The sequence below is a fragment of the Camelina sativa genome, chromosome 20 (assembly GCF_030686135.1).
Source record: "Camelina sativa cultivar CO46 ecotype springtype chromosome 20, ASM3068613v1".
Classification (NCBI taxonomy): Eukaryota; Viridiplantae; Streptophyta; class Magnoliopsida; order Brassicales; family Brassicaceae; genus Camelina; species Camelina sativa.
Window position 1 is genome coordinate 13,732,652 of NC_141899.1, and position 23,384 is coordinate 13,756,035.

Below are 23,384 nucleotides of genomic sequence, written 5' to 3' on the forward strand. Positions count from 1 at the left end.
AAAGAAGGTTTTGACTTCAAATGCGGGTTCAAGATTTGGTCGACGGAGTGTTTGGGTAAACCCAAAAAGCTCTCTGCTTTTAGGGTAATGATGGGGCAGAGGAGGAAGATGATGCAATCATCATACCACAAGGGCCTTGTTTGTTATGATTCGATGGTCTTCAACCCAACAACCGCAAAATTCGGATGCCTGCTTCCTTTCGAACCCAAAACTGTCTTTGATCCAAAGGTTACAAAAAGTTTCTCCTTTTTGGGGACTTCACGGGAGTCTTACAACTATGGTGTCTAGGTTGAGGAAAGAGGTAACTATTCGTGGCACTAGGTTGATTGCTATTTGAGGTCTGTGGGTGAGAAGGACAAAACTTGGAAACCTATAACATGTGATGTTCTACATTACCAAATGTCGAATCATTGTGTGTGCATCAATGGCATTATATTATACGGTGCATTTAGACATGTACCGTACATGTCTCACAAGACCCTTTCAATGTTGTCTGGGAGTTGTCTAAACTCACCGACTTCAAAGGCAACATCTCAGCTGGTTTCACAACATCCGTTGGTAGCTTCACTCTTTGGACCTTTGATCAGAAAGAAATGATATGGAAGCCTCTCATGATCGACACTAACCAGTTCTTAACCAAGAAGCACAGATGGTTTCTTGAGATTCGTTTTGAAGGTTGCACAGGTGGAGGGGACAACCTGATTTTTTCAATCAGAGATTATGGAAAACACAGTTTGCAAGTAGTCCACTACAAACCTGATGATGACAACTTCCTTATCTTCCCGGTAGAAGAAGATCTCGATGGTGTATACAAACAACAACATAATATATGAAATTGAATATTAATATTTGAAGAAAGCGCTACTCAATATAATTAATTTATTATTTATAACAAATGTAAAGTAGCAGAACAAACTATATAAAGAATGAGATATTGTATATTATTCAGTCTACATATTGTGTATATTCAACTATCGATTTTCTTACCAATATATGTATAATATTATTATTCTTAGATACAAATTTTGTACAATTGAAACTAGATGATTGTCAATGTGATGATTACATTTTCATATTCAGCCACATGCTAAAAAGCCCATTCTAATATTTTGAATTAATCGATGAGCCTAATCTTATCCAACTATGGTCCAATATCCATGCTTTGTTTGTTTGTTTGTTTATTTTTTTGGAAAAAATGCTGCAATTTTTTTCTAATAAATAGTCTTTTTTTACTTCAAAATTCATTAAATTTTAAATTTTTTATGTAAAAAATATTATTTTTTCTATGTTCAGTTTTTATGGTTTTTTTATTTATAAATTCAATATTTTTTACTAGTTTAAATTTTATATAAGTAAACGCAGGTTATCCAATTTACTAATGGAGTTTTATTAACTTTATGTAAAAAAGTATCTCATATTTTGTCGCCAGCAGCAGAATAGCCTAATTATTCACCTGTAGACTTTTTTCAATATAAAACACTAATATCGATAAAAAAATTTGAGACTTTCCTTGTATTCACCTGCAGAATTGGCCGTTTATTGTTTTTGTTGGTCACCTGCTAAAGCCAATTATAATAATTTGAACTAATCCAACTATAGCCCAATTTTAAAAACATGCTAGGTTTCTTTGTTTCCTTTTATTTATTTTTGGTTGGTGAAATAAGACGTTTCTTTTCCCTTTTTTTTTTTTTGGGAAAAAACGCTGCGATGTTTCTAATAAATAATCTTTTTGCGTCAAAATTATTAATGGAAAAAAAAAACAAAGCGGAGTTGGCTGGCATGTCGGAGAAGAATGAGCAATCTCGGGAGCCAATTTCCGTGGACGTGTTGTTCGAGATCCTCTTGAGGTTGCCTGCGAAATATGTAGCTAGGTTCCTTTGCGTATCAAAGTTTTGGGCAACAATCATCGGCGGTCGGGAATTCATCAAATCCTACTCGCTTCACACTTCCCCACAGCCTCGCCTCCTCTTCGCTTTCAATAACGAAATAAAGGGTTATCAAGAAAACTGGTACTTCTTCTCCAAATCAACTCATGTTTCTACTCCACTGTGCTCGGTTGAGCGTGAGCCCGTGAGCCCGGTTTTGCGTAGGGCTGCCGGGAATGGCAGATTTAGACAAGCGCCTGGTGGTGCTGACCTAATAAATAAAGTTGTTGTTGTGGAGGAGGAACCACCTGAGTTTCTATCAAGTACGGTGTGTCACTTGAAGAAACTACGGTACAACAAGCCTAGTTATGTCCATGGGTTGATCTGTTTTTTATATGGTGAAGAACAAGTCGTAACTAACCCCGTCACAGGCAAGTCCATAACCTTACCCACTGTCAAATCCATTGAAATGATCGTCAGATCTTTTTTAGGATATGATCCAATCGATGCCCAATACAAAGTGTTGTGCTTGACCAATGTTACTCGGTTTTGTGAACATCAAGTCCTCACATTGGGAGGAGCTCAAAGCTGGAGAATGGTCCAGTACTGTTGCATTCCTCCTCACTATCCTGGATATGATTCTGTGTGCATAGACGGCATCTTATATTACAATGCTTCCTCTAGTTATACCATGAAGGAGCCATTCTTGGTGGGGTTTGATTTGAGGAGCCATTCTTGGTGGGGTTTGATTTGAGGTCTGAAAGTTTGGAAGTTGCTTCCCTTATTCCTGAGGGCCTTGGATCATCAAACGAAACAAATTTGATAAACTACCGTGGGAAAGTAGCTCTTGTCACTCAAATTAATGGAGACGTCTACCATTTCTATTTGTGGGTTTTACAGGACGCCAAGAAACAAGAGTGGTCCAAAGAACACCTATCTTTCCATACAGATGTTACTGGGAATCTCCATCGCCACCTTGAAATCTTGGGCGTTTCTGATATGGGAGAGATTGTATTTGCACCCATCAGGTTTGAAGAGTTGGTTGTTTATTTTCTGGATCACAAAACCAACCGGATTAGAAGAGTTGTCGTTGAAGGAAACCCCAAGCATAAGTTTAGAGATTTTAATCAAGTGTTTACTTTCTTGCATAACGTAGAGAGTGTTCTGTTTATTTAAAGAGAGAGAGAGCGATTTTGTGTTTGTTACTAGTTGCTTGTGGTTTTCTTTTTTTTTTTCCAACTGAACAAACAATTTAAACTTTGTGATTTCTTGTTTTATTCTCTGCTTTGACTTTTGATTCAAACAAAAAGACTTTGTTGTATTCGATTGCTTGCAGCTCTGTTTCACTTGCACTAACAAATCAAAGCATTGTAGTCTGCAGGATACTGTAATTTTTTTTATCTCTGGATCATTCTGGATATTATATTTACAGAGATGGAACAAAGAAGCTAAATATCTATATATAATAGCAAACCCATTTTTAAAAGGTCTGCTAAATCTAACGGTTTAGATAAAAAGAAAATTGATCTTACGGTTGAAAATAGTTTTTTCTTCTCACCCCTTCGCAGCCAAGGATTGCGTCCACACGTTCACACTGCTTCGTTCAACCATCACACTCCTTTACTGTCTCATATATTGTGAACTGCTTCGTTCAAGCATCACACTTCTTCGTTCTCTCATATATAGAGCCTCCTAATTAACAAACCCTATTTTCTTCTTTTAAAAAACTTCATTTTGCATTTATCAGTCCAGTGATTGCTTCATTGCTCCGGCTATCGTAGTTGTGATTTCCCCTTTGATTCCGTAGAGATACTACCGTCAGCTACGATATTCCAAGTATTCTTTAGTCTCCAGGTAATTTGTCGCTTTCAATTTCATGGTTCTCCTATTTGAGTTTTATTGTTGGTCGATAATTGAGTTTCCAGAGTCAAAACACTTTTAAGTCGTGACGTTTTGGTTTGTGTCGTTTCATCCAAGAATCACAAGTACAAAGAGACACAACTCATTATGATGTAGTAGTGTTTGATTGTTTTCTATATACCTCAGTGTTGTAGTTGATGTAAATAACAAGTTCCAGTTAATTAGAGTTTATTTCTCATTTCTGTTTTCTCTAAAAGAGAAGAGTCAAACGTCTCTTACTCTGTTACAAATTTCAGGTGAATCCTTAATGTGACGACCTTTCAGTTTTCTTATTTTTTCGATTTTGTGGGAAAAGCTCAATGATGTAGAGAAAATAGTTTACTTTATAAAATAGAAATAGTTATAATTTTTTTCTTTGTTCTTTGTCTAATTTTTCGTTTTACATTTGAACTAAATCGTTTACATTTGAACTAAATCGTTTACAATAGAACTATTATTACTTTCATTTGAAATATTGAGCCAGATTACAAGTCTGCCTTTCAATCTTATCAAGCATTTAGCAAATCTATGATTGATTTCCTACTAAACCCATAAATCTAAAAGAATAATAAGTAGGAGCGTGTGTTACAGTAGGATAAAGTGTCTAACTAAGGATGTATAAACGAAGAACATAAGGTTCCTACCATGCGGTGTTTGGGTGCCTCGATTTTACATAATTGGCCACCAAAATAACTTGACGGTATGCGGTGGTGAGACACTCTAATCTTGTATTATGTAAAGGCTGATCATTATATATCACAGTGGACAATTAAGTAAATGAGGATATCCAAACACCGCATTGTAGGCGTATTTTAAATGAAATATTTATTTTAATTTTATAAGTTGAAATCTTATGCATTTCAAAATAATGTCTAAACATGATCTTTTAATCCAAACTTACATCTTAATTTGTGAGATTATTTTTATTTTTTTACTTATAGTTTCAAATCATTTTTACATTTGAAAACCTACATTTTAGCCATTTAGAAAGTTGATTAAATATAATCTTAATTTTTTCTAAAACTAAAATATGTGTCACTAGCTCATATATTCAAACTTTCAAACTAAGAATCTAGTGATGGTAAAGGCAAAACATTTGGACTGGTGTGCTACACAATCTCAAATCGCTTTGATTCATTGCTGGCTACAAAATGTTTCATTATATTGATACTCTTGATTTAGTTTTAGACTTTTACTTGAGTAATTAAACGAATCATGTAAACCATAATTCAGACGCTCTATTTAATTATAACTTTGTCAAATTGTGTACAAATTCTAGCACAGTAGCAATAGCGGATCCAGAAACTATTTTTACCAGGTACAAATATTTATTTAATAATTATAAAGATCATAAAAAAAATAGCTATAGTTTACAAGTATATTGTGTGTACTCTCACTCATAGACTTAAATCTCTTTATCAACATAATCAAGTAACTCTTTTTCAATATAACATACAAGACAATCTGATGTGACCCTGGGTTGGAAAAATGATAGAACGGACGGACGAACAGATGGCTTCGGGTCACGAACTGCAGAAATGCGGAAAATAAGGACTTGGTCGTGGTTTGTTTTGGTGGATAATGGTTCAAGCTAACGATAGACAACCCTCTTGGTGATCTACCTCGTTGGCTTGTGATAGAAGAGATGGGTTGCTAGCTTAACGAAAGACGATCTTTTCGGTAATCTGCTCTGGTGGGTAATGATGAAATGATGTAGCGATACACAAGCTATGGAAGGACTCGTGATACAGCTGCTAGAAGAAGTAAATCCCGGATTCGAAGTCTTCGAAAATTTTCAAATTTCTAGTTAATCGCTGTCAGAGAAACGAAGAGTGAGACAAGATGAACAAAAAATTTTGTTTATTCAAAAAAGTCTCAATTACATGTGAGGATTCTATGTTTTTATATAGGCTAGCTTACATAAAGGGAGACACATAACCCTAACATGTGGTCAAAGCTAAGGCACACACATGGCCTTTAGATAAAGCAAAGCTAACAATCACTAGAAAGCTCAAAAGAAAGGAAAAAAAAAGGATAGCATCGCCTCATCATTGGGAAGGACGTGGTGATGTATTAGAGCTTGTTGCCTCATTAAAACCCCTTCGGTAAACGCATTGGAAAAAAATCCGAAGTAGGAAAAAGAGTACGACTCCTTCTAATGACTTTGGTGTCTTCACCATTGGGTAATGGTGAAGACCGTCTGGGTGGCTTCAGACGCTATTGGTGTTGGACATTGTTCTTGATCATGAAGCTCACGCTCTCGGACAATTCTTTGATCATGCAGCTCATTCTCTTGGACAATCCTGGGGGCCAGCAGATTACATTTATTCCGGAGGGTCCTGGTTGTGTTGTTGCTTCGTGTCTTGGCTCCTGGTACTAGTCTTGGAGTTTGGCCTAATCCATTAGTCTCAGATCAGGGTCGGTCATCTGGGTTAAATCATCCCCTCCCCCTTGTAAAGGTTTAGTCCACAAAACTTGCCCATCACCTACATCAAAAGGGGCTAAGTCAATAACGTTGAATGAAGTAGATGTTTGGAACTCACCGGGTAATTTGATGTGGTAGGCGTTGTCGTTGATCTTGGCATGAAGCTTCTTGACGAACTCAACACCCTTCTGGATAATGGTGGTGAAAGGTGCAGCTATGGTGCTACAAGTCTTCACAAACCAACGAAATACACTCACTAGATTATGGAAGCTTCGGACTGGTGCGATGCTGGTAGGGGTCGACCATCGTTCAATGGCTTTGATCTCCTCTTTGTCCACCCTAAGCTCTTGGATAAGTGGTAATACTCATGTTTGTTCCCTCGGGAAGACGCCTTGAAACTTCTTAAGAAGAGGCTTGACTCCGTCCAACAAGTAGTTCTCCTTGGTCCCTATACTTTAAATATCTTTAAACACCATGAGTAGTACATGACAAGCAGAATCACTAAGAGACTTCCTAATATTACTATAATTAATTAAAAAGTTCATTTTAGTGATGGTATCCTTAGACAACTTGGCTTGCATTTCATTCACCTGAGTGGGTGATAAATGTTTCAAGCTAAGGCGTTTATTATCATTAATAAAAGAGTATTGGTTGGTCACGTTGGTGTGGCCCCAATGTGAAGTTCCCTTGTCCTCGAATTTTATCTCATGTGTCACAAACTTATCCAATTCAAGTTCATTGTTCAAATAGCGTTTCAGAAGAAGCGGAATGTGTGTTTTAGCCTTCAAACCTCCAAACAACGAACCCATCAAAATCTTCCCTTGGTGAAGAACATCAGACGAGTTTAAGCATATCTGTGAACCCGGCTTGTCCACACCTAGAGTTATCGTCTTTCCCCATCCCTAAATGTTGATTGTACCACGCAGAAGTTAAATCCTCTAACCTTCTTCGACTTATTTGATGTAATTCTAAATCTAGTTCTACGTTGGTTTTATGTAGAGATCAATGCCACAATACCTTTCTACAGCAAGCGTAAGCTTCTTCAACCAAAGAACTACTTCCAACACACTCAAAGCAATAGTCCGCTCCCCCACCAGTCATCTCGTTGATCACCTAAACACAAAAATATTTTAAGTTATATGTTTTATCAGTTTATGTCCATTGATGATTGATCTATATACTATGTGCCATTACCTCGCTAACACGCTTGTTTTCACATGTCAAAGAGTTTACAAACTCGGTAACTCCAAATTTTTTCCCTGTAAAAACATGATGTTAAAACTATTACGATATGGTGTATTTTAAAATACATAGAGATTTCAGCAATAGTTGTTCAAAAACAGAAGAAAAAAGGGAAAAAGAATTAAGCAATATATATAACTATTGAGTAAAGAAAATTACTAACCAACTTGGAATTTGGCGGGGTTTATATCCACACCAATGATTCTAGAGGCACCACAAAGTCTTGCACCCTCTGCAACCTGGAAAAATCCACACATTTATCCATTTTAGCAACTCATAATCAAGAAAGACTTATAACTACATGATCATTAGTCTTAATAGTAATTTTACCGCTAGTCCGATAGAACCAAGTCCAGAAATCACAACTGTTGATCCTTGTTTAACTTTGGCAGTCTCCCAAGCAGCACCAACACCTAAAGAATAATCAATGTAACTCCATCAAATTAAACAAAGACTACCATATTTTAGATATATATAATATATTTCCAATAAAGTGATGTACCAGTGGAAATTCCGCAGCTGAGAAGACAAGCACGACTAGGAGGAATCGAAGAATCGATCTTAACAACGTTAGCAACATCAAGAACAGTGTATTCGCTAAAGCTAGAGACGTTCAAGAAATGAAAGAGAGTTTGGCCATTGAGGTCAGTGAATCTGCTCGAATTTTCGTATCTTGGCATCCATGGCGATACTTTGAAGGGAAATTTGCTGCATAAGTTGCTTTTGTGAGATTTGCAGTCAACACATTCACCACAGTCAGACATGAACGTTGGTAGTACAGTGTCTCCTTCGACCACTTCCTTTACGTTTTCACCAACACTTTCCACTATTCTGCATAATCAAAAGTCACTTACATCAATATTTCTAATTGTTTAAAAAACGCTTTGAAGTGTGTAACTTTGGGTTTTTCTTGGGTTTCCTATGCATTTTTCTTGATTTAGAAATCTAGCAAGATATATTGGTTTATGCAAAATGTTCAATAAGAAAATTACATAGATTAATTATTTTCTAGTTGTGAGATATCATGTGGATTAGTGGGTGTGGGTGAATTTTTTTTTTTTTTATAAATACAAATTCACACATTGTTTTGGTGATATTTACTCTCTTTATCCAACCATATCTTACTATAGTTTCTTTCTCTCCTTCCCTCATTTTCTTACGCCCACTATCTTTTGTCTTCTAATTATAAGACAACATAATTGTGAACATTCTGTATTACCGTTTATTTTCGATTTAATTATTTTTTTAAGCTAGATTTTGGTTCATCAGTTTTTGGTTTGCTTCGTTGTGATATTCTTAGGTTTTGGTTTGTCAGTTTTATAAAAACTGAAGCCATGTATAAAACCTACATGTAGTTTTGTTTCGGTTTCAGATTTGTGTTTTTTTTTTCATTAACTTTTCAAAAACATTCATTCTACTCTTGCTCAATAACATTTACATGGACATCTATAGTTAATTAGTTATTGAACAAAAAGATCCCAATAAAAATTCATGAATGTTTACGTTGACTGACCAAAGATAATGGATGTCTCTATACATTTAATCTTATGAAAGTCTCAAAACGTTAGACCACTAAAAAAAAGTCCAACAAAGCTCTTTCCACTTGAGGTTTGGAATGAATGGAGAAATTAGCACCAAAGCGGAAATTTATCTTTTCATTGTGTAAAAAAATCTGTTTATTTGTCAGGCTAACGCTAAAGACATTATCTATTTAAGCAAAATATTCAATAGAATTATAAAGAAGAAAATGTTAAGAGGATGAGAAAAATTGAATAGACGTAGTAGCTATAGACTTACCCTATTGCCTCATGGCCTAGAATCCTCGGAAAGCAGGCTGGAGGAACCTGCAGAAACATGACAAAAATTTGTAAATCTGACTGTACATGTTACGTTTAGTATTAACGACCACAAATTACTAAATATGTAAATGAGGTGTCATATAACTAAAATATCTATCTTGGTTCTTGAACCATGTCAGTCAGAATTCAAAACCAAAAGAAAAAAACTAAACATGACTAGCATTAATATTGGACACTGGATTTTTTTTCCACCATACTAGAAATCAGATTTTATGTACTGTGATTTTAAAGATATTTTTTTCCTACCGAAGAAGATATTGAATCTTGGCCACAAAAGAAAGAACTCTCTACGGGACACTACCCTTTTGGTGTCTTTTGTTTCTTTTACTAAAAACATTGATATATACATTTTTGCTATATAAAATATTTGAATTCGAGAACTTTGTGTAGGAAAAAAGAACAAGTCATAAGTTAACATTCGTTTAAGTTGTTTTCTTGGTCAACCCGTGAACTAATTGGGTCAATCGTTGTGTCACGTTAAGATATAATAATGTTGGATCTATCTAAAATCGTCGGCTATTAAAACCAGTTTTGTAAAGTGTAAATGCTTATACCAAACTTTTTTTATAAATCTCTGAGTGTTCAGTATCAACGACCACAAATATAAAAAATATCTAATTCCGATATGACATAGCGTATTGGCAAAAATACAACAAAACATGCCTGGCAATATTGGACATTGGAGGCTGTTTCGTTTCTTTTACCAAGAACATTGGACTATATTGTAAATATATTTTCAACATTTTGAATCCACGTAGAAAATAAACAATTAATCATAAGTTACGTTTTTGGGTAATCCCAGATTAGTATTGAGTCAATATTTTGTCTTTGATAAAGAAATTAATAATATTGAATCTATCTAATAAATATCATATACGACAAGAAAAATATAGATTTTTACGTAAAATATTGAAACCAGTTTAATTTGTAAATGCCTAAAGCGATGAAGAGAAGAAGAGGAGAAGAGTACACTACTTGGAGTTTCCAGAAAGTGACGTCACTGTGACATAGCGCGGTGCAGATGATTCGGATCCGAACTTCGTAAGCCTGCGGCGGCGCAACCATTATCTCTTCCATCACCAACGGCTCTCCGGCCTTTCTACAAACCGCAGCTGCCATTAGAAAACATGAAGTCAACGTCGTGAGTACCATCCACCGGTCAACGAATTAAAAACATATTTTGAAAAGCTTTCATCTCCACTAACCTTTGCATCGGATCGGTTTTGGTGAAGACTTGTTGTCGCCGGAGGAGCTTCCGTTTTCCATCTCAAGTTCTTGTTTTTTTTTTTTCTTTTTTGGTGTGTGTGTTTTGATTATGAGAGTCACAGGTTTGTTCTTCTCTCTCTATTAGTGTATTACTCTCACTATATATATATCTAATTTAGATTACTACTGTAGTATATTTGTCGTTTTTACTATTATAAACTATATATCTGTACTTGTGTAATTGTGTTTATTATCTACATTCGGTGTATTTGAAACTTTTTTTATACATACACACCAACCTTGAGATGTGTCACTTAGTTCTTGGCTATCATATTTTTCTTATTAATGATATAATTTTGCATAATATGTTGGAATATATTAAAAACAATTTTTAAGATTTATTCGAATGGAATTATCGATACAAACTGTAATAATTTATGAGTTTCTTGATATAAGAAGTAAAATATATTTTAGGACTAATTTTAGGATTGTCTTCTGTTCGCAAATTTTTGATGGTTTTGTAATTACATATTGGGAACATATTATGGCTTCAGTTCACGTACCAGCTCTTAGAAAAGCTCCACTCCGCCACGGTCTCAGCTAAGCTAGGCTCATTGTTCTTCAAATATGAGATAAGCAACTCCAATTTTGAGATTCGATAAAGGGTAAGCGTGTTCCTCTTTTGTTCAGCGAGCTTACAAAGAAGTTAATCGTTCATCTCAGCCTTCCGCAAAAATTTTCAAAGATTACTTACTCATTAATCTCAGCCTTCCGCAAAAGTAAGTAATCCGGAAATTTTGTGTACATGAAACGATATGAGAGAAAGATTTTTAACGGATAGCTGGAATTTTTAGATACGAATACGAATAATATTTACGAATAAAATGGATGTGGATATGGATACATATATTGCAAAATAAATGGATAACAAATGTACTATAAAGTAAATTTTTATTTGATTCATTTGGTAGGGTTTGGGAATTTTCAAAAATTGGAAACCAAACATAATCGAAATGTTTAACCTGAATAAACGGAATGCGCAAGACTAAGCATACAGTATATATATATGAGCTTGAATCCATTTTTTTGTTATTTAACTGATGTCGGACAAAAATATAGTGTCATTAAATACCAAGAAAAAAATGCAATGTATATCTTTAAATATTTAGAAAATACAAAAGAAAGGACAAGAAAAATATTGCCTCCTTTCACCCTTTCCAAAATCTCAAGGACGTTAAATGTGAAGACTGATTGTTTAGCTCGTTCTTCTCGATTGCTAGTGTCGTAAACAACTTTTGTAAACAACTCTCCTCCAGTTTGGGCAACCAATTTAGGAGTTCTATTTTAATTAATGTTTAGGTTGAAAAAAAGGACAAGAAAAATATGCATGTGACACATCAACAAAAACAGACTTTAATGTATATCTTTAAATATTTAGAAAATACATCTTTAAAGATATTCTTTTGGTCAATATCTAATAAGTAAATGGAAAAAAGATTAGTTAATCTTGGATAAAATCTTGCTAAAGATAGTATGAGATCTTTTTCTAAAATTAATTTTGAGATATTTAGATTTCATGGAAAGATAAGCATATGGGTGACTAGTTCTCTTTCATAACTTTTTTTTGTAACAAATAGTATATAGATTTTGTAACTGAAAGAACTTTTTTTTTGTTCAACAACTTTAATTGATTGACACAAATTAACCAATTTTGAGGAACATTGTTATAAAAAGAAAATTATTAACACAAAGAACTTTATTGGCCATAACAATATATTAAGCAAAATTTTATGTACATGAATTACTTATTAATGGGCAGATATTATTTATTATCCTCATGTTCAACTTTTAATTATTATTTTTATCTAGTAGAGTGTCTTTAGCTTGCTTATATATAAATTAACTAGTTACCCCAAGAACATACAACTTTCATAGAAACAAAAGTTTAGAAGAAAACTAGAAAAAGTGAAAGTATGGAGAGGACAACCTCACTTGTATTTCTTGTTAGCTTACTTATCATATTTGCCTCAGGTATTATATATCTTTCAGAGTTTTTTTTTTTTCTAAAATTTTCCGAATTTCAATTTTCATGTAATGAAATGCGTATTTTTTTTCTTTCTATAACTATTTTGTTATGTGTACAACTAGTTTATCAAAATGGATGCTCTATATATCAAAACAAAATTTTCAAATCCTAAACTGTAATCTAAATTTAATAAATTAGATGTCCATATAAAAATAACATAGTTACGGAAAACAATCACATCTTTCATCACAATTTAAATATATATTTTCATTATTATGTTTTTGTTTACTTGTTCTTTCTATATGGTACACATACTTTTTTTTTAATGTTAAGTTTACTAAAGCATATAATGTTTCAGTTCTGAATCAAATAAGAGCTCATACATGCGACGACAACAGCCTTGGCCCTTGTAAAAATTGCGACGAAAGATGCAAGGCCAAACACGGGCCATTGAGCGTAAGCAAATGTAACGGTGGGGATGGGATGTGCATGTGCACCTACGAATGTGCGCCACTTTTACCAGACAAAGTGTGCGTCGGCGCGATTGATATGTGCACTGACACTTGTCCTCTGAGTTGCTGTGATAGACTATGCGCAATAAAGTACAAAAATGGACGTGGGGGTTGTGTCGACTATGTTGGTTATAGGATGTGCACATGCGAGTACTCCTGCTAAAACATATTGACATAATTTTGTAAAACAAATAATATGGTGATAAAATTATTGATATTACTACTCTTCGTTTGGGTGATACATTATGAAATGTCATCAATCATCACATATATCATTATCAAGAGACTAAGTTATGTTCCTAATAATCAAATGAAAATTAAGATAACTAAAACAAATGCACTTGAAGATCTAACCAAACCACAACAGAAGCCCTTGTGTGTTTTCTATATATCTACTCAATCTAAGGCCTGAGAAAGATGAATTAAATACAAACTACAGTGTCTTACAAAAGATATCTCTGGTCTTTCATTCAACTGTAGAAGAATGTGTTTGGTTGGGCAATCTCCGGCCACTCACAAAGCTACTGAACAAATGCAGAGCTCGTGAGGGCTGCGCATAAGGCACCATATGAGCCGCTCCTCTCACTGTTGCAAAAGTCAGTAGCTTTCCATACTCGATGGCACAGCCTCCAACCTAGTATATATATATATGAGATGAGAAAAAAACCGATAGTTTGGGTTATGATTGTGAGGCAATATGAACCAGAAAAAAGGAGAAACATAAAGATGCACTATTAAATAAAAATCGCACTCATGAATCCTTTTTGTGATGTAGACTCAAATAAACCAAATTCAAGACATTTTGAGGATGAAGAGCTCACATCACGAGCTGTCCGATCATTCCATGAGTCCAAACCCCAAGCTTAATTGATGGAAATTGGGGACAAGCTTCATTTCGAGGGCGGGAGTATTGAGACTAATGGTGAGAGAAGGATCTGAAGATATGATGAAGATCCTGATCTAAACTTTCATTTTGTTCTGCATCTTCTTTTGTAATCAAAGAGTTCATGGTTTTTATTAAGAGAAATTGAGTTTTTGTAATCTTTCATTTAATCGTTAATTGAGGTTTGAAGTTTGATATGCTCAAATTAATCTCTAGAGCTACTCTCTCAAATTAAGAGATCACTGCAGTACTTAGGGGTCGATATCCACAAGGACTCAAGTCTACACAATGAATTATAGAGTTTTATAATTATGCTAAACAAATTAATTAGAATTGAAAGAACAATGCAAAATATTAAATAAAAGCTGTAAAAATTCAATAAATCAAAAAGCTAGGCCTAGAGAATTTCTCAGGAAATTACAAATTATTAAATCAGGAAATAAATAGGATTCAAGCAATTAAGAACAGAGCTAGAACTCTAAACACTTTTGTAATTAAATCAGTTCTCACTGCAAATAATATATAAATTTAAAACCAGAAAATCCAAATCTCTTTGTAAAATTAAAGGTTAAAAATCAGCTTTAAAAATAAGTTTAGATTGTTCACAAAATTATTAAATCAAATCTCTTTGCAAGAAATAATTTTGCTCATCAAAAGGTTCTATCAGGAAAATCAATTATATTCTCACATAAATTTATTTTCCTAGGTTATTAATTCTAGGTGATCAATCAAGAATTAATGTGAAGAACAACCTAAGATGAAGATCTAGACAGATATTGAATCCTAAATAATCAGATCTAATAATTCATAAAAACCCTATGAAAAATCCTGAATCTAACAAGCAAACTACTCAGACATATTCAATAAAGAACAAGACATAATTCTGAATAATAAGCAATAGATATTAAAAGAGTATGAAGGGAGTTTAGAAATTCTTCTCTACAAAGCAGTTCAGATCTCTCTCCCAAAAGGTCTCAAAATCTCACAGGGTTGCAGAAAATAAAACTTGCTAGAAAATAACTTAATGGTTTGCAAAACCTAAAAATACTATTTATATGTCCTAAAACACGTTAGGGACTTGTGTTGCAAATATGGAAAAATTTGGGCAATTTTTGTAAAACTTCCAAAACTGACTTCTCTCGTAAAAAAACAGGGGTGTCGATCGATGACACCATCACTCTGAATCGAATCCAACTTCTCTTCCTTGATGAATTGCTCCAAAATCTCTATAATTGCTCAATTTTGTTTCTTTCATGCCAAAATCCTAGAAAACCTGTAAAGACTCAAAAACATCCTAAAAAACAAATCAAAAGACTCAAAAAGCACACTTATATCATGGTTAAAAACCATAAAAACCATGATATATCAAAGTTTATGCAACTCTAAATTTTCTTTCAAATTTTGTGTTAAGAACCTATTTGGGATTCCACCATTGGAGGGGGGAAAATTAAGAACTCTTGACAATCTTTTTATCTCCAAATTTTTCAAAATGTATAGTTAAAATAATATTAAGAGTTCAAAGTGGCCTCTTACCAATAAAGATAGGTCTTCAATCGCGTACACTAGTAGCAACTCTTGTCACTTTCTCGTCGACGTTTAATGTTGTATTTTGAGATAAGTTTTTGCTTATTTAAATAGTGCGACGACTGTATTAAGCAATTGGGGACCGAAAAAAACTATAAAGTTCCTAATGGAGACAATAATAAAGCTGCAAAAACAATTCTCCATTTATTATGGTTCGTCATCGTTACTTGGCCGCACATGTAACTAATAATTATATATGCACAACAAACAAGCACAAACAAACAACATATCTTAATAATATATACATCAACAACTATTAATCAAGCAAAAACTTTACGTCAATGATTATAAGATGCTCGCAGATCATGTGAAGTTACATTGCTAAAGATATGATTTAATTTATCAATATGTTATATTAATCACTAGATATACAAATGTTTCATGCAGGTGCATGTGCGTACGGTACATGTACATGTATAGACTTTAAATACACTCATCTATATTGGCTCATATAGCGAAATGGTCCTTACCTTAGAAAGTTTTCTACTTTGGTTTCCCCTTAATTTTAATTTGGAAAACATTGCAGTTCTAGGGTTAAAACTAAATAAGACATAGCGTAGTGGTTTATTAAAAAAATGATATTGAGTTGAAAAGATGAACAGTGAATTCAAACTCACAAAATATATGTTGTTACGGTAATTTTTTTTCATTTTTTCATTTTTTTTTTTGCAATTTTAGAAAATTTGATATTTTGACCCCAAAAAAAAATGATATATGCAAATCGAAAATTCTATCTTCTAAAATCTTCATAAAAACAATGTGAAGCATTGCAATATGCATACGAAACTCAAATTACGCAATGTACAATATTGTTTAGGCTTCATATTAGATTTGGGTAAAAAGTTTTAGAAACTTAAAAATATGAGGGGTTTTATGTGAATTACAGAAAAATGAATTAACAGCTCATATTGCCTTTAATGATTTATAAGTTGTAACAATCCTCTATCATTACCAATATTTTGTCACCATCACGCCCCAACTAATTGTGTTTTCAATAAACCAACTTCCGAATCTTTTAATCTGAAACACCGAAGCTCCTTGAACCAGAAATGTTCCCAAAGCAAACGTCTATTAGCGTTTGTGTATTCCCGGTATGTAATTAACCAATTATTGTGTCTCGATAACCAGTTTGACTTTTCTAAACCATAGTTCTCTTTTATGGCTTTCTTCAATAATCAATAGCTTCCATTGCCTATGGTTTTGCAGACCAAACTTCTTTTTTCTTCTCTACTCTCTTCTCTGCTTTCTAAATTGTCATAAGTCATATATATCTTTTACATTCTCTTTTCTCAATTCAAACTAAATACAACCGGAAGTTTCAGTTAGTCAATGAGATTCCACATTTGACCGGTAAGTTTTTTTTTACGTACGTCTGAAGTCTGCTTGGGTCATATATTTGATAAGTAGAACTTTTGGAATGTTTCTATTCAAATGTCATTTTAGCCATGAAATTAGTTATAAGCATAATGATGGGAAAAAAATATTGGGAAAACTAAGAAATGTTTTTATCTGTGTTTCTTTTGCAAAATGTTTAAAATCTACATTTCTCATTAAATAGTATAATTAATTAACATTTTTTCATCTTTAACTTCTCGAAGTTATTTAATGCAGATAAAACCAGAGAAAATTTTCGTCACAAGGGTTGAATCAAATAATTAAGGAAAATTATTAAGAAGATGAATACAAGATTATCTATCTTCTATTTTGTTTTATTGCTCTTCTTTGCATCATCGGCTCTGTTTTCTCCGGTCACCGGTGACCTCGCCGGCGACAGACAAGCCCTTCTCGACTTCCTCAACAACATCACTCACCCACGGTCTCTAACGTGGAACGCAAGCACCCCTGTATGTGCCACATGGCCAGGCGTCACGTGCGACAAAGACGGCACACGTGTCACTGCCCTTCACTTGCCCGGAGCGAGTCTTCTAGGAGTGATCCCTCCGGGAACTATCAGCCGTCTATCGGAGCTTCAGATCCTCAGTCTCCGATCCAACGGCCTACGAGGTCCGTTCCCAGTTGATTTCTTGCAGCTTACGAAACTCAAAGCAATTAGTCTCAGCAACAACAGATTCTCCGGCCCATTACCGTCCGATTACGCCACGTGGACGAATCTCACCGTTCTTGATCTTTACGGTAACCGGTTTAACGGTAGTGTTCCCGCGGGATTTGCTAATCTGACCGGACTCGACTCGCTTAACTTAGCTCAAAACTCGTTTTCCGGTGAGATTCCGGATCTTAATCTCCCCGGTCTACGTAGACTTAACTTTTCCAACAACAATCTCACTGGATCAATCCCAAAGTCTCTGAGAAGATTCGGGAACTCGGCTTTTTCCGGCAACAACTTGGTTTACGAAAATGCTTCTCCTCCTCCGGTGATCCCTCCTATAGAGAAAGAGAAAGAGAAAAAGGGGATCTATATCTCGAAACCTGCGATTCTCGCGATAGCGATAAGCCTTTGCTTCGTCATATTCTTCCTAATCGCGGTTGTGATAATCGTTTGCTATGTGAAAAGGCAGAGGAGGCAAGAGACAGAAACAACGCCAGAGAAGTTGAAACCAGCGCAGAAGATGCCAAGTGAGAAGGAAGTTTCTAAATTAGGAAAGGAGAAGAATATTGAAGACATGGAGGATAAGAGCGAAATCAACAGAGTTGTGTTCTTTGAAGGAAGCAATCTAGCTTTTAACTTGGAAGACTTGTTGATAGCTTCCGCAGAGTTTCTAGGGAAGGGCACTTTTGGTATGACGTATAAAGCGGTTTTAGAAGACTCTAAGGTCATCGCGGTTAAGCGATTAAAGGACGTAGTGGTGTCGCGGAAAGATTTCAAACATCAAATGGAGATCGTTGGAAACATTAGGCATGAGAACGTTGCTCCTTTGAGGGCTTACGTGTGTTCCAAGGAAGAGAAGCTTATGGTCTATGATTATTACTCTGCAGGCAGTCTCTCTCATCTTCTTCATGGTACGTTCTACTTTCATTTGGTTTGTTATGATATATTCAAACGCAAAATGGTAAACACAATAGTTTTTATAACATATGAACGCAAACAAACAATTGAAACTTTATTTGATAATGTTAGTTTCTTGCATATGAAGGACGATTTTTTTTCTTTTTCTTTTTCCGGCAGGCAAGAACGGCGAGGATGGACATGTTCCCTTGAACTGGGAAACACGACTAAGATTCATGATTGGAGTAGCAAAAGGATTAGCTCACATACACACACACAAGCTCGCACATGGCAACATCAAATCTTCTAACATCTTCATGAATTCGGAAGAATATGGATGTATATCAGAAGCCGGTTTAGCAGTGTTAACCAACCCGGTTACGAAGGCTAATGCATCAGCCAGACGGTACCGTGCCCCAGAAGCAACCGACACGAGGAGGTCGACGGCTGAATCAGACGTTTACGGTTTTGGAATCTTGATGCTGGAAACACTAACCGGAAGATCAAGTATGGATGATGTAAAGGAAGGGATAGACCTGGTGGTATGGGTGAATGAAGTTATTGCAAAACAATGGACAGGTGAAGTGTTTGATTTAGAGCTTGTGAAGACTCCTAACGTTGAAGCAAAGTTGCTTCAGATGTTGCAGTTAGGGACAAGTTGTACCGCTAGGGTTCCGGCAAAGAGACCGGAGATGGTGAAAGTGGTTGAGACTTTGGAGGAGATTGAGAGGAAATTGTAGAATTTTTTTATTTTACGGGGTTTTGGCATTTATGATTTATAATAATATATCATCAGTGGCAGATATATAAAAAAATTTAGCTCCACTTCTCTACATTTAGATAATTTTAAATTTAAAACGGTGTTTAACATTTAGATGGAACTTAGGAGGACTTGCTCCATCAATAATTTAGTTCCATAATTTTCATAATCTTGAAGATTTAAACTTCAACATAATATAATGAAGTTATGTTTGGATTTTAAAATGTTTTTTTGTTACAATTTGGATTTTCATCTTTATATATTAGTGTTGACAAAAGAAATTACTTGAGATGATCCATTTATCAAAACAACCATATATAATACTTAGTAGTCATACTTCAGAATCATATCATTACGGCTTTAAATGGCAGTAATAAATGATAAAATAAGTATACACTACCACAAAAACAAATATGAAACGACAAATTATAGATTAACGGCAATTATAGCGAGAATATTATTGCATGTGACCAAGCTGGACATAAGAAGCTGGAAAACAGCTTAATCTTTCTTGTGGACCAACCACAATTTGTGAGTACGAGATGAATTCAATCACATTCACAAGTTTCATTTCCCGTTTCTAAAAGCATCAATAATTGTGAGGCAAACATGAGTTGTTCCTAGAGATGCGGGTCGTCGACAAAGGAAAGAATAATTGTTCAATAAAATCCCAAAAGAAACTCTCATAATTCTCATTACCTCTTCTATCGCTCTGCCTAGTTTTTTTCTTTTTTTCTTGCATTTTCCTCTCTCCCTTGTTCTTCCCTCTCTAAAATCCTTCTCCCACAAATCAGGGAGTTAAAGAGAGGGAAGAACCTTAACAAAAGAAGTTAAGAACTGAAGATATATATCGAGAGAGGAAACGAAAAAAAACTGAAATGTCGGTCTCTAGGCTTTTCTTCGTCGTTTCGACAATCGTATGGATAGTTTTCACCATTTTGTTACCAATGACACATGCTCAATCCGCGGCTCCTGCTCCGGCTCCAACAAGCGACGGTGAGTAGTTTATAACATATTCTTTCGTAATCAATGTTAATGCAGACCAATGAGGTTTATATGATGATCATGACTAATGTGAAACTAACATTTAAATAAGGTTTCTTAAATGTTAGATGTGTGACTATAAAATTTCTTTCGGATGATTAATTTTAATTTCGAACAAAATATTGCAGGAACAACGATAGACCAAGGCATAGCATATTTCCTCATGTTGGTGGCTTTGGTCCTCACATATCTCATCCATTAATGATCCTTTTTCAATTTAATCTTGGTCTCTATTTAGTTTAATTATTTATTTATTTTTGCATTTTGATTATAACTAAATAGAGAGACCAGAAAAGTTTTTATGTGTGGTCGAGATCATCAAAGAGGTTTTCTAATTTTTTGAGGATACAGTTAAGAAGTTCTTTTGTATAAAGTCGATGTGCATTCAATTGTTGGAAATATATTTCATCGATTAATTACATCTTTCTTATTCAAAGATTCAATACCGTAAATGATATTTTTTTATCAATAACATACTGTATGTATTATAGTACAAGTTTAAATTCAGAGTGTGATATATCAATAACAATAGTACAAAGTACAAACCACTATGCTACTAATCAAATGATATTCTTCCACGTTAAAATTTTTTTAACTATAATATCTCCAAGTATTTTATCAATGCCAGTGTAAAATTTGCGACGCCTGTTAAAACACCACTTGCTGAAATTCAATGTCTAATATAGGCTGATAAATATAATAGCCAAAAGAAGACTCAAATTTGCTATAAAAATATTAAAATGTGTTACAACAACATATGGTAAAAAAAATAAGCTAAATAACAAGGATCATATGGAGTACAAATCCATTTATTTCAACATAGACCTGAAGAGAAGGCTTGAATAAGCAAAACCAAAAAAACGTGAATAGAAAAGTAATTAGGATATTTGTATTGGAAGTTGATTAGATATTATGAAAACTCCAGTCCCTCCTTTAAGTGGATGACTAAGAATTAATAGAATCCTCCAAACCCTCCTCCGTATGGATGATTAGGGTCATAGCTTTCAAACGGGGATTCCAAAGGGATGGTGGACGGAGAGTTTGATGTAGAGTGAGAAGCCGAGCCAGACGCCGGAAAATTGTAGTTGATATTAGTTCCTAGATCACTAGAGAAACTCGTAGATCCGAAAAAATCCATGTTTTGATCTCTCATTTGAAGCATATACGCGTTGTTACTCTCAAAATTTGGAGCAGAGGACAAAGGATATTGAAGATTGTGATGCAAATGTGCCTCATGATTATAGTTGTCTAGACTGTCCTTCACAATGTCAAGATTTTCGTGTTCTTGAGTCTGGTTCGGTTCGGGCTTTTGCACCGGGATGGTTGAACCGACATTTGCAGCTTGAGAGCAAGAATGTATTCCTCGGTAACTGATCTCAAAGAGCATCTGATTTTCATCAGATCTTTGGACATATTTGGTAGCTTCACATCCTTGAGATTTTCTATAAGTGCATCTAAAGTATCCTCTATACCACACAACAACAAAACAAAAAAACATTAGTTTAACTTTCTTTTATTGTATATTTTATGACTTTTCATATATATATATATATATATATATATATATATATAAAGTTACATATAAGATCTATATTAAATCTCCATATAATTTTTTTTCCTTTTGTTAAGCAAATTAAATTGGTAAAATAATAATCTATCTAAGATACAAAATAATAAAAATAAACTAAGTAATAAACACATATTTAGTAGAAATACATAATGAAGGGCTGAAATGAGAACATTGTAATTTAATTTTCCTAATTAATTTACATTACGAGAATAACCTTGGAAATTTGGCTCCGAGGATATCCTTCTGGCCGTACTTTCTCCAACTAAAACCATCGTCAAGTGTTCTGTCGATACCAGCTCCAGGGGTAATCATGACTTTCCGAGTCCACTTTGGCATTGATTTCTTCGAACTATATTTTACATTTTTAAATATTATATGAGTCTATATGCAAAACAAAAACAAAAACGTTGTCACGTGACAGTTTATAGATACGGAACAGTGTGTACCTCTTGGTAATGACAAGTGGTTCTTGATCCGAATCATCGCTCTTGGGGCTTCCTCCATTACCGTGAGCATGCGGCGAATCTTGCTCGCCGGAGTAGTTCATAATGGTGAGAGACTTGTGGTAAGATTCAAGAATCTTCTTGGCTAAATGTTCACGTGTTTCTTGAGATGAAGCCGATCCGAACTGGTGTGCATAGTCTCTTCCTTCTGTCATTAGCTCGTTGATCTCTTTCTTCATCTTCTCCCAATCTCCATTACTACTCTTCTTCTCCATTACGATCTAAAAAGACAGAAAAAAAATATGGATTATTAAAGTAGTTTAAGGTATTGTTGGTTGTTACTATGTTTTTGTTTTTTTTTTTTTTTTGCATGGCTTCTGGAAACTGCGAAAGAAAGAGAATATAAAGAGGATTATGTGTGAGAGCGAGAGTTTGACTTTTTGACTGAAAAACGAAGAAAGCTGATGTGGAGGGAAGTGAGACCGGTCTTTGGTCAATGAATTTGGAAAGTCCAACATGTTGACCAGTTCCTGGTTTCCTGGCTTCTCGATCCTCTGTTTTTAAATTTTCATATTTTTGGAATTTGTTTTACACGATCTGATTTTTTTTTTTAAGATTTGGAATCATTCATAATCATTGAAGTAAATTTGGATATGCTTCTTACAATAATAACAAAAAAATTATTTATTCTATATTTTATAAAATTATATTTTGAATTTACTTAAGTTCATTTTTGATTTTGACTCTTAGTCGATAGTACTATTTTGGTTTGGATACAATATTAAATTCGTTAATTATACATCCGGTCAAGTAAAAAAAAAACCAACAAGACAACATGTGATCTGGTATTACAAATTGATGTAATATACCAAATTTACAGATTGCAATTATTGGTATAACATGTTAGTATATATTAACTTTATATGTGAAAATTACAAATAGATTATGTATATGTATATTTTCAACATTATACACTTAGTATTTTTTATATAGTGAATATTATGTATAAAAAGATAAGTTTTAGCCAATTAAATAATTTGTTATTGTTTCCTAAGATTTTTAAAACAATAAATAAAATCTGTTAAATAATTTTATTATAATAATTTTGAAAATATTGTTTTC

The 23,384-nt window shown here is 34.1% G+C and overlaps 5 protein-coding genes, 1 long non-coding RNA gene and 1 pseudogene across 10 annotated transcripts; 4 read left to right on the top strand and 3 right to left on the bottom strand.

The window, feature by feature from the left end:
- Window positions 1-1,755: 1,755 nt before the first annotated feature.
- Window positions 1,756-3,065, top strand: LOC104772517 (F-box protein At1g47810 pseudogene; annotated as a pseudogene).
- A 2,542-nt stretch (window positions 3,066-5,607) lies between these two features.
- LOC104770782 (alcohol dehydrogenase-like 7) lies at window positions 5,608-11,520 on the bottom strand. 2 transcript variants are annotated; one of them, XR_015593399.1, is made up of 9 exons: window positions 10,496-10,640; window positions 10,266-10,402; window positions 9,229-9,275; window positions 7,934-8,262; window positions 7,762-7,844; window positions 7,599-7,670; window positions 7,384-7,448; window positions 7,207-7,302; window positions 5,608-7,091 (listed from the first exon to the last, which is right to left on the bottom strand). XR_015593399.1 is itself a non-coding variant. In XM_087505799.1 (9 exons), exons 1-9 carry the CDS (start codon window positions 10,554-10,556, stop codon window positions 6,645-6,647), a joined length of 1,341 nt encoding a protein of 446 aa, XP_087361925.1. In that variant the 5' UTR covers window positions 10,557-11,520; the 3' UTR covers window positions 5,608-6,644. The 2 variants fall into 2 exon arrangements, 1 of the variants encoding a protein (XP_087361925.1); XM_087505799.1 differs by having other exon boundaries at window positions 7,595-7,670; window positions 10,496-11,520.
- Window positions 11,521-12,392: 872 nt separating this feature from the next.
- On the top strand, window positions 12,393-13,267 carry LOC104770783 (putative defensin-like protein 179). The gene is made up of 2 exons (XM_010495241.3): window positions 12,393-12,527; window positions 12,881-13,267. The coding sequence occupies exons 1-2, from the start codon at window positions 12,470-12,472 to the stop codon at window positions 13,195-13,197; spliced, it is 375 nt and encodes a 124-aa protein (XP_010493543.1). The 5' UTR covers window positions 12,393-12,469; the 3' UTR covers window positions 13,198-13,267.
- Window positions 13,268-13,357: 90 nt separating this feature from the next.
- Window positions 13,358-14,174, bottom strand: LOC147918830 (uncharacterized). Its single transcript, XR_015593743.1, has 2 exons — window positions 13,856-14,174; window positions 13,358-13,668 (listed from the first exon to the last, which is right to left on the bottom strand). It is a non-coding gene; the product is annotated as an uncharacterized LOC147918830 (long non-coding RNA).
- A 2,274-nt stretch (window positions 14,175-16,448) lies between these two features.
- Window positions 16,449-19,270, top strand: LOC104770784 (inactive leucine-rich repeat receptor-like serine/threonine-protein kinase At5g24100). Of its 4 annotated transcripts, none has more exons than XM_087506564.1 (3): window positions 16,449-16,592; window positions 17,100-18,459; window positions 18,626-19,270. In XM_087506564.1, the coding sequence occupies exons 2-3, from the start codon at window positions 17,178-17,180 to the stop codon at window positions 19,183-19,185; spliced, it is 1,842 nt and encodes a 613-aa protein (XP_087362690.1). In that variant the 5' UTR covers window positions 16,449-16,592; window positions 17,100-17,177; the 3' UTR covers window positions 19,186-19,270. The 4 variants fall into 4 exon arrangements, with proteins under 4 accessions (XP_087362690.1, XP_010493544.2, XP_010493545.2 ...); XM_010495242.2 differs by having other exon boundaries at window positions 16,452-16,851; window positions 17,113-18,459; XM_010495243.2 differs by having other exon boundaries at window positions 16,455-16,851.
- Window positions 19,271-19,725: 455 nt separating this feature from the next.
- Window positions 19,726-20,685, top strand: LOC104770785 (arabinogalactan protein 41). Its single transcript, XM_019242375.2, has 2 exons — window positions 19,726-20,201; window positions 20,378-20,685. Exons 1-2 carry the CDS (start codon window positions 20,084-20,086, stop codon window positions 20,449-20,451), a joined length of 192 nt encoding a protein of 63 aa, XP_019097920.1. The 5' UTR covers window positions 19,726-20,083; the 3' UTR covers window positions 20,452-20,685.
- Window positions 20,686-20,949: 264 nt separating this feature from the next.
- LOC104770786 (putative WRKY transcription factor 30) lies at window positions 20,950-22,648 on the bottom strand. The gene is made up of 3 exons (XM_010495246.3): window positions 22,266-22,648; window positions 22,034-22,168; window positions 20,950-21,715 (listed from the first exon to the last, which is right to left on the bottom strand). Exons 1-3 carry the CDS (start codon window positions 22,535-22,537, stop codon window positions 21,202-21,204), a joined length of 921 nt encoding a protein of 306 aa, XP_010493548.2. The 5' UTR covers window positions 22,538-22,648; the 3' UTR covers window positions 20,950-21,201.
- Between the last annotated feature and the right edge of the window lie 736 nt (window positions 22,649-23,384).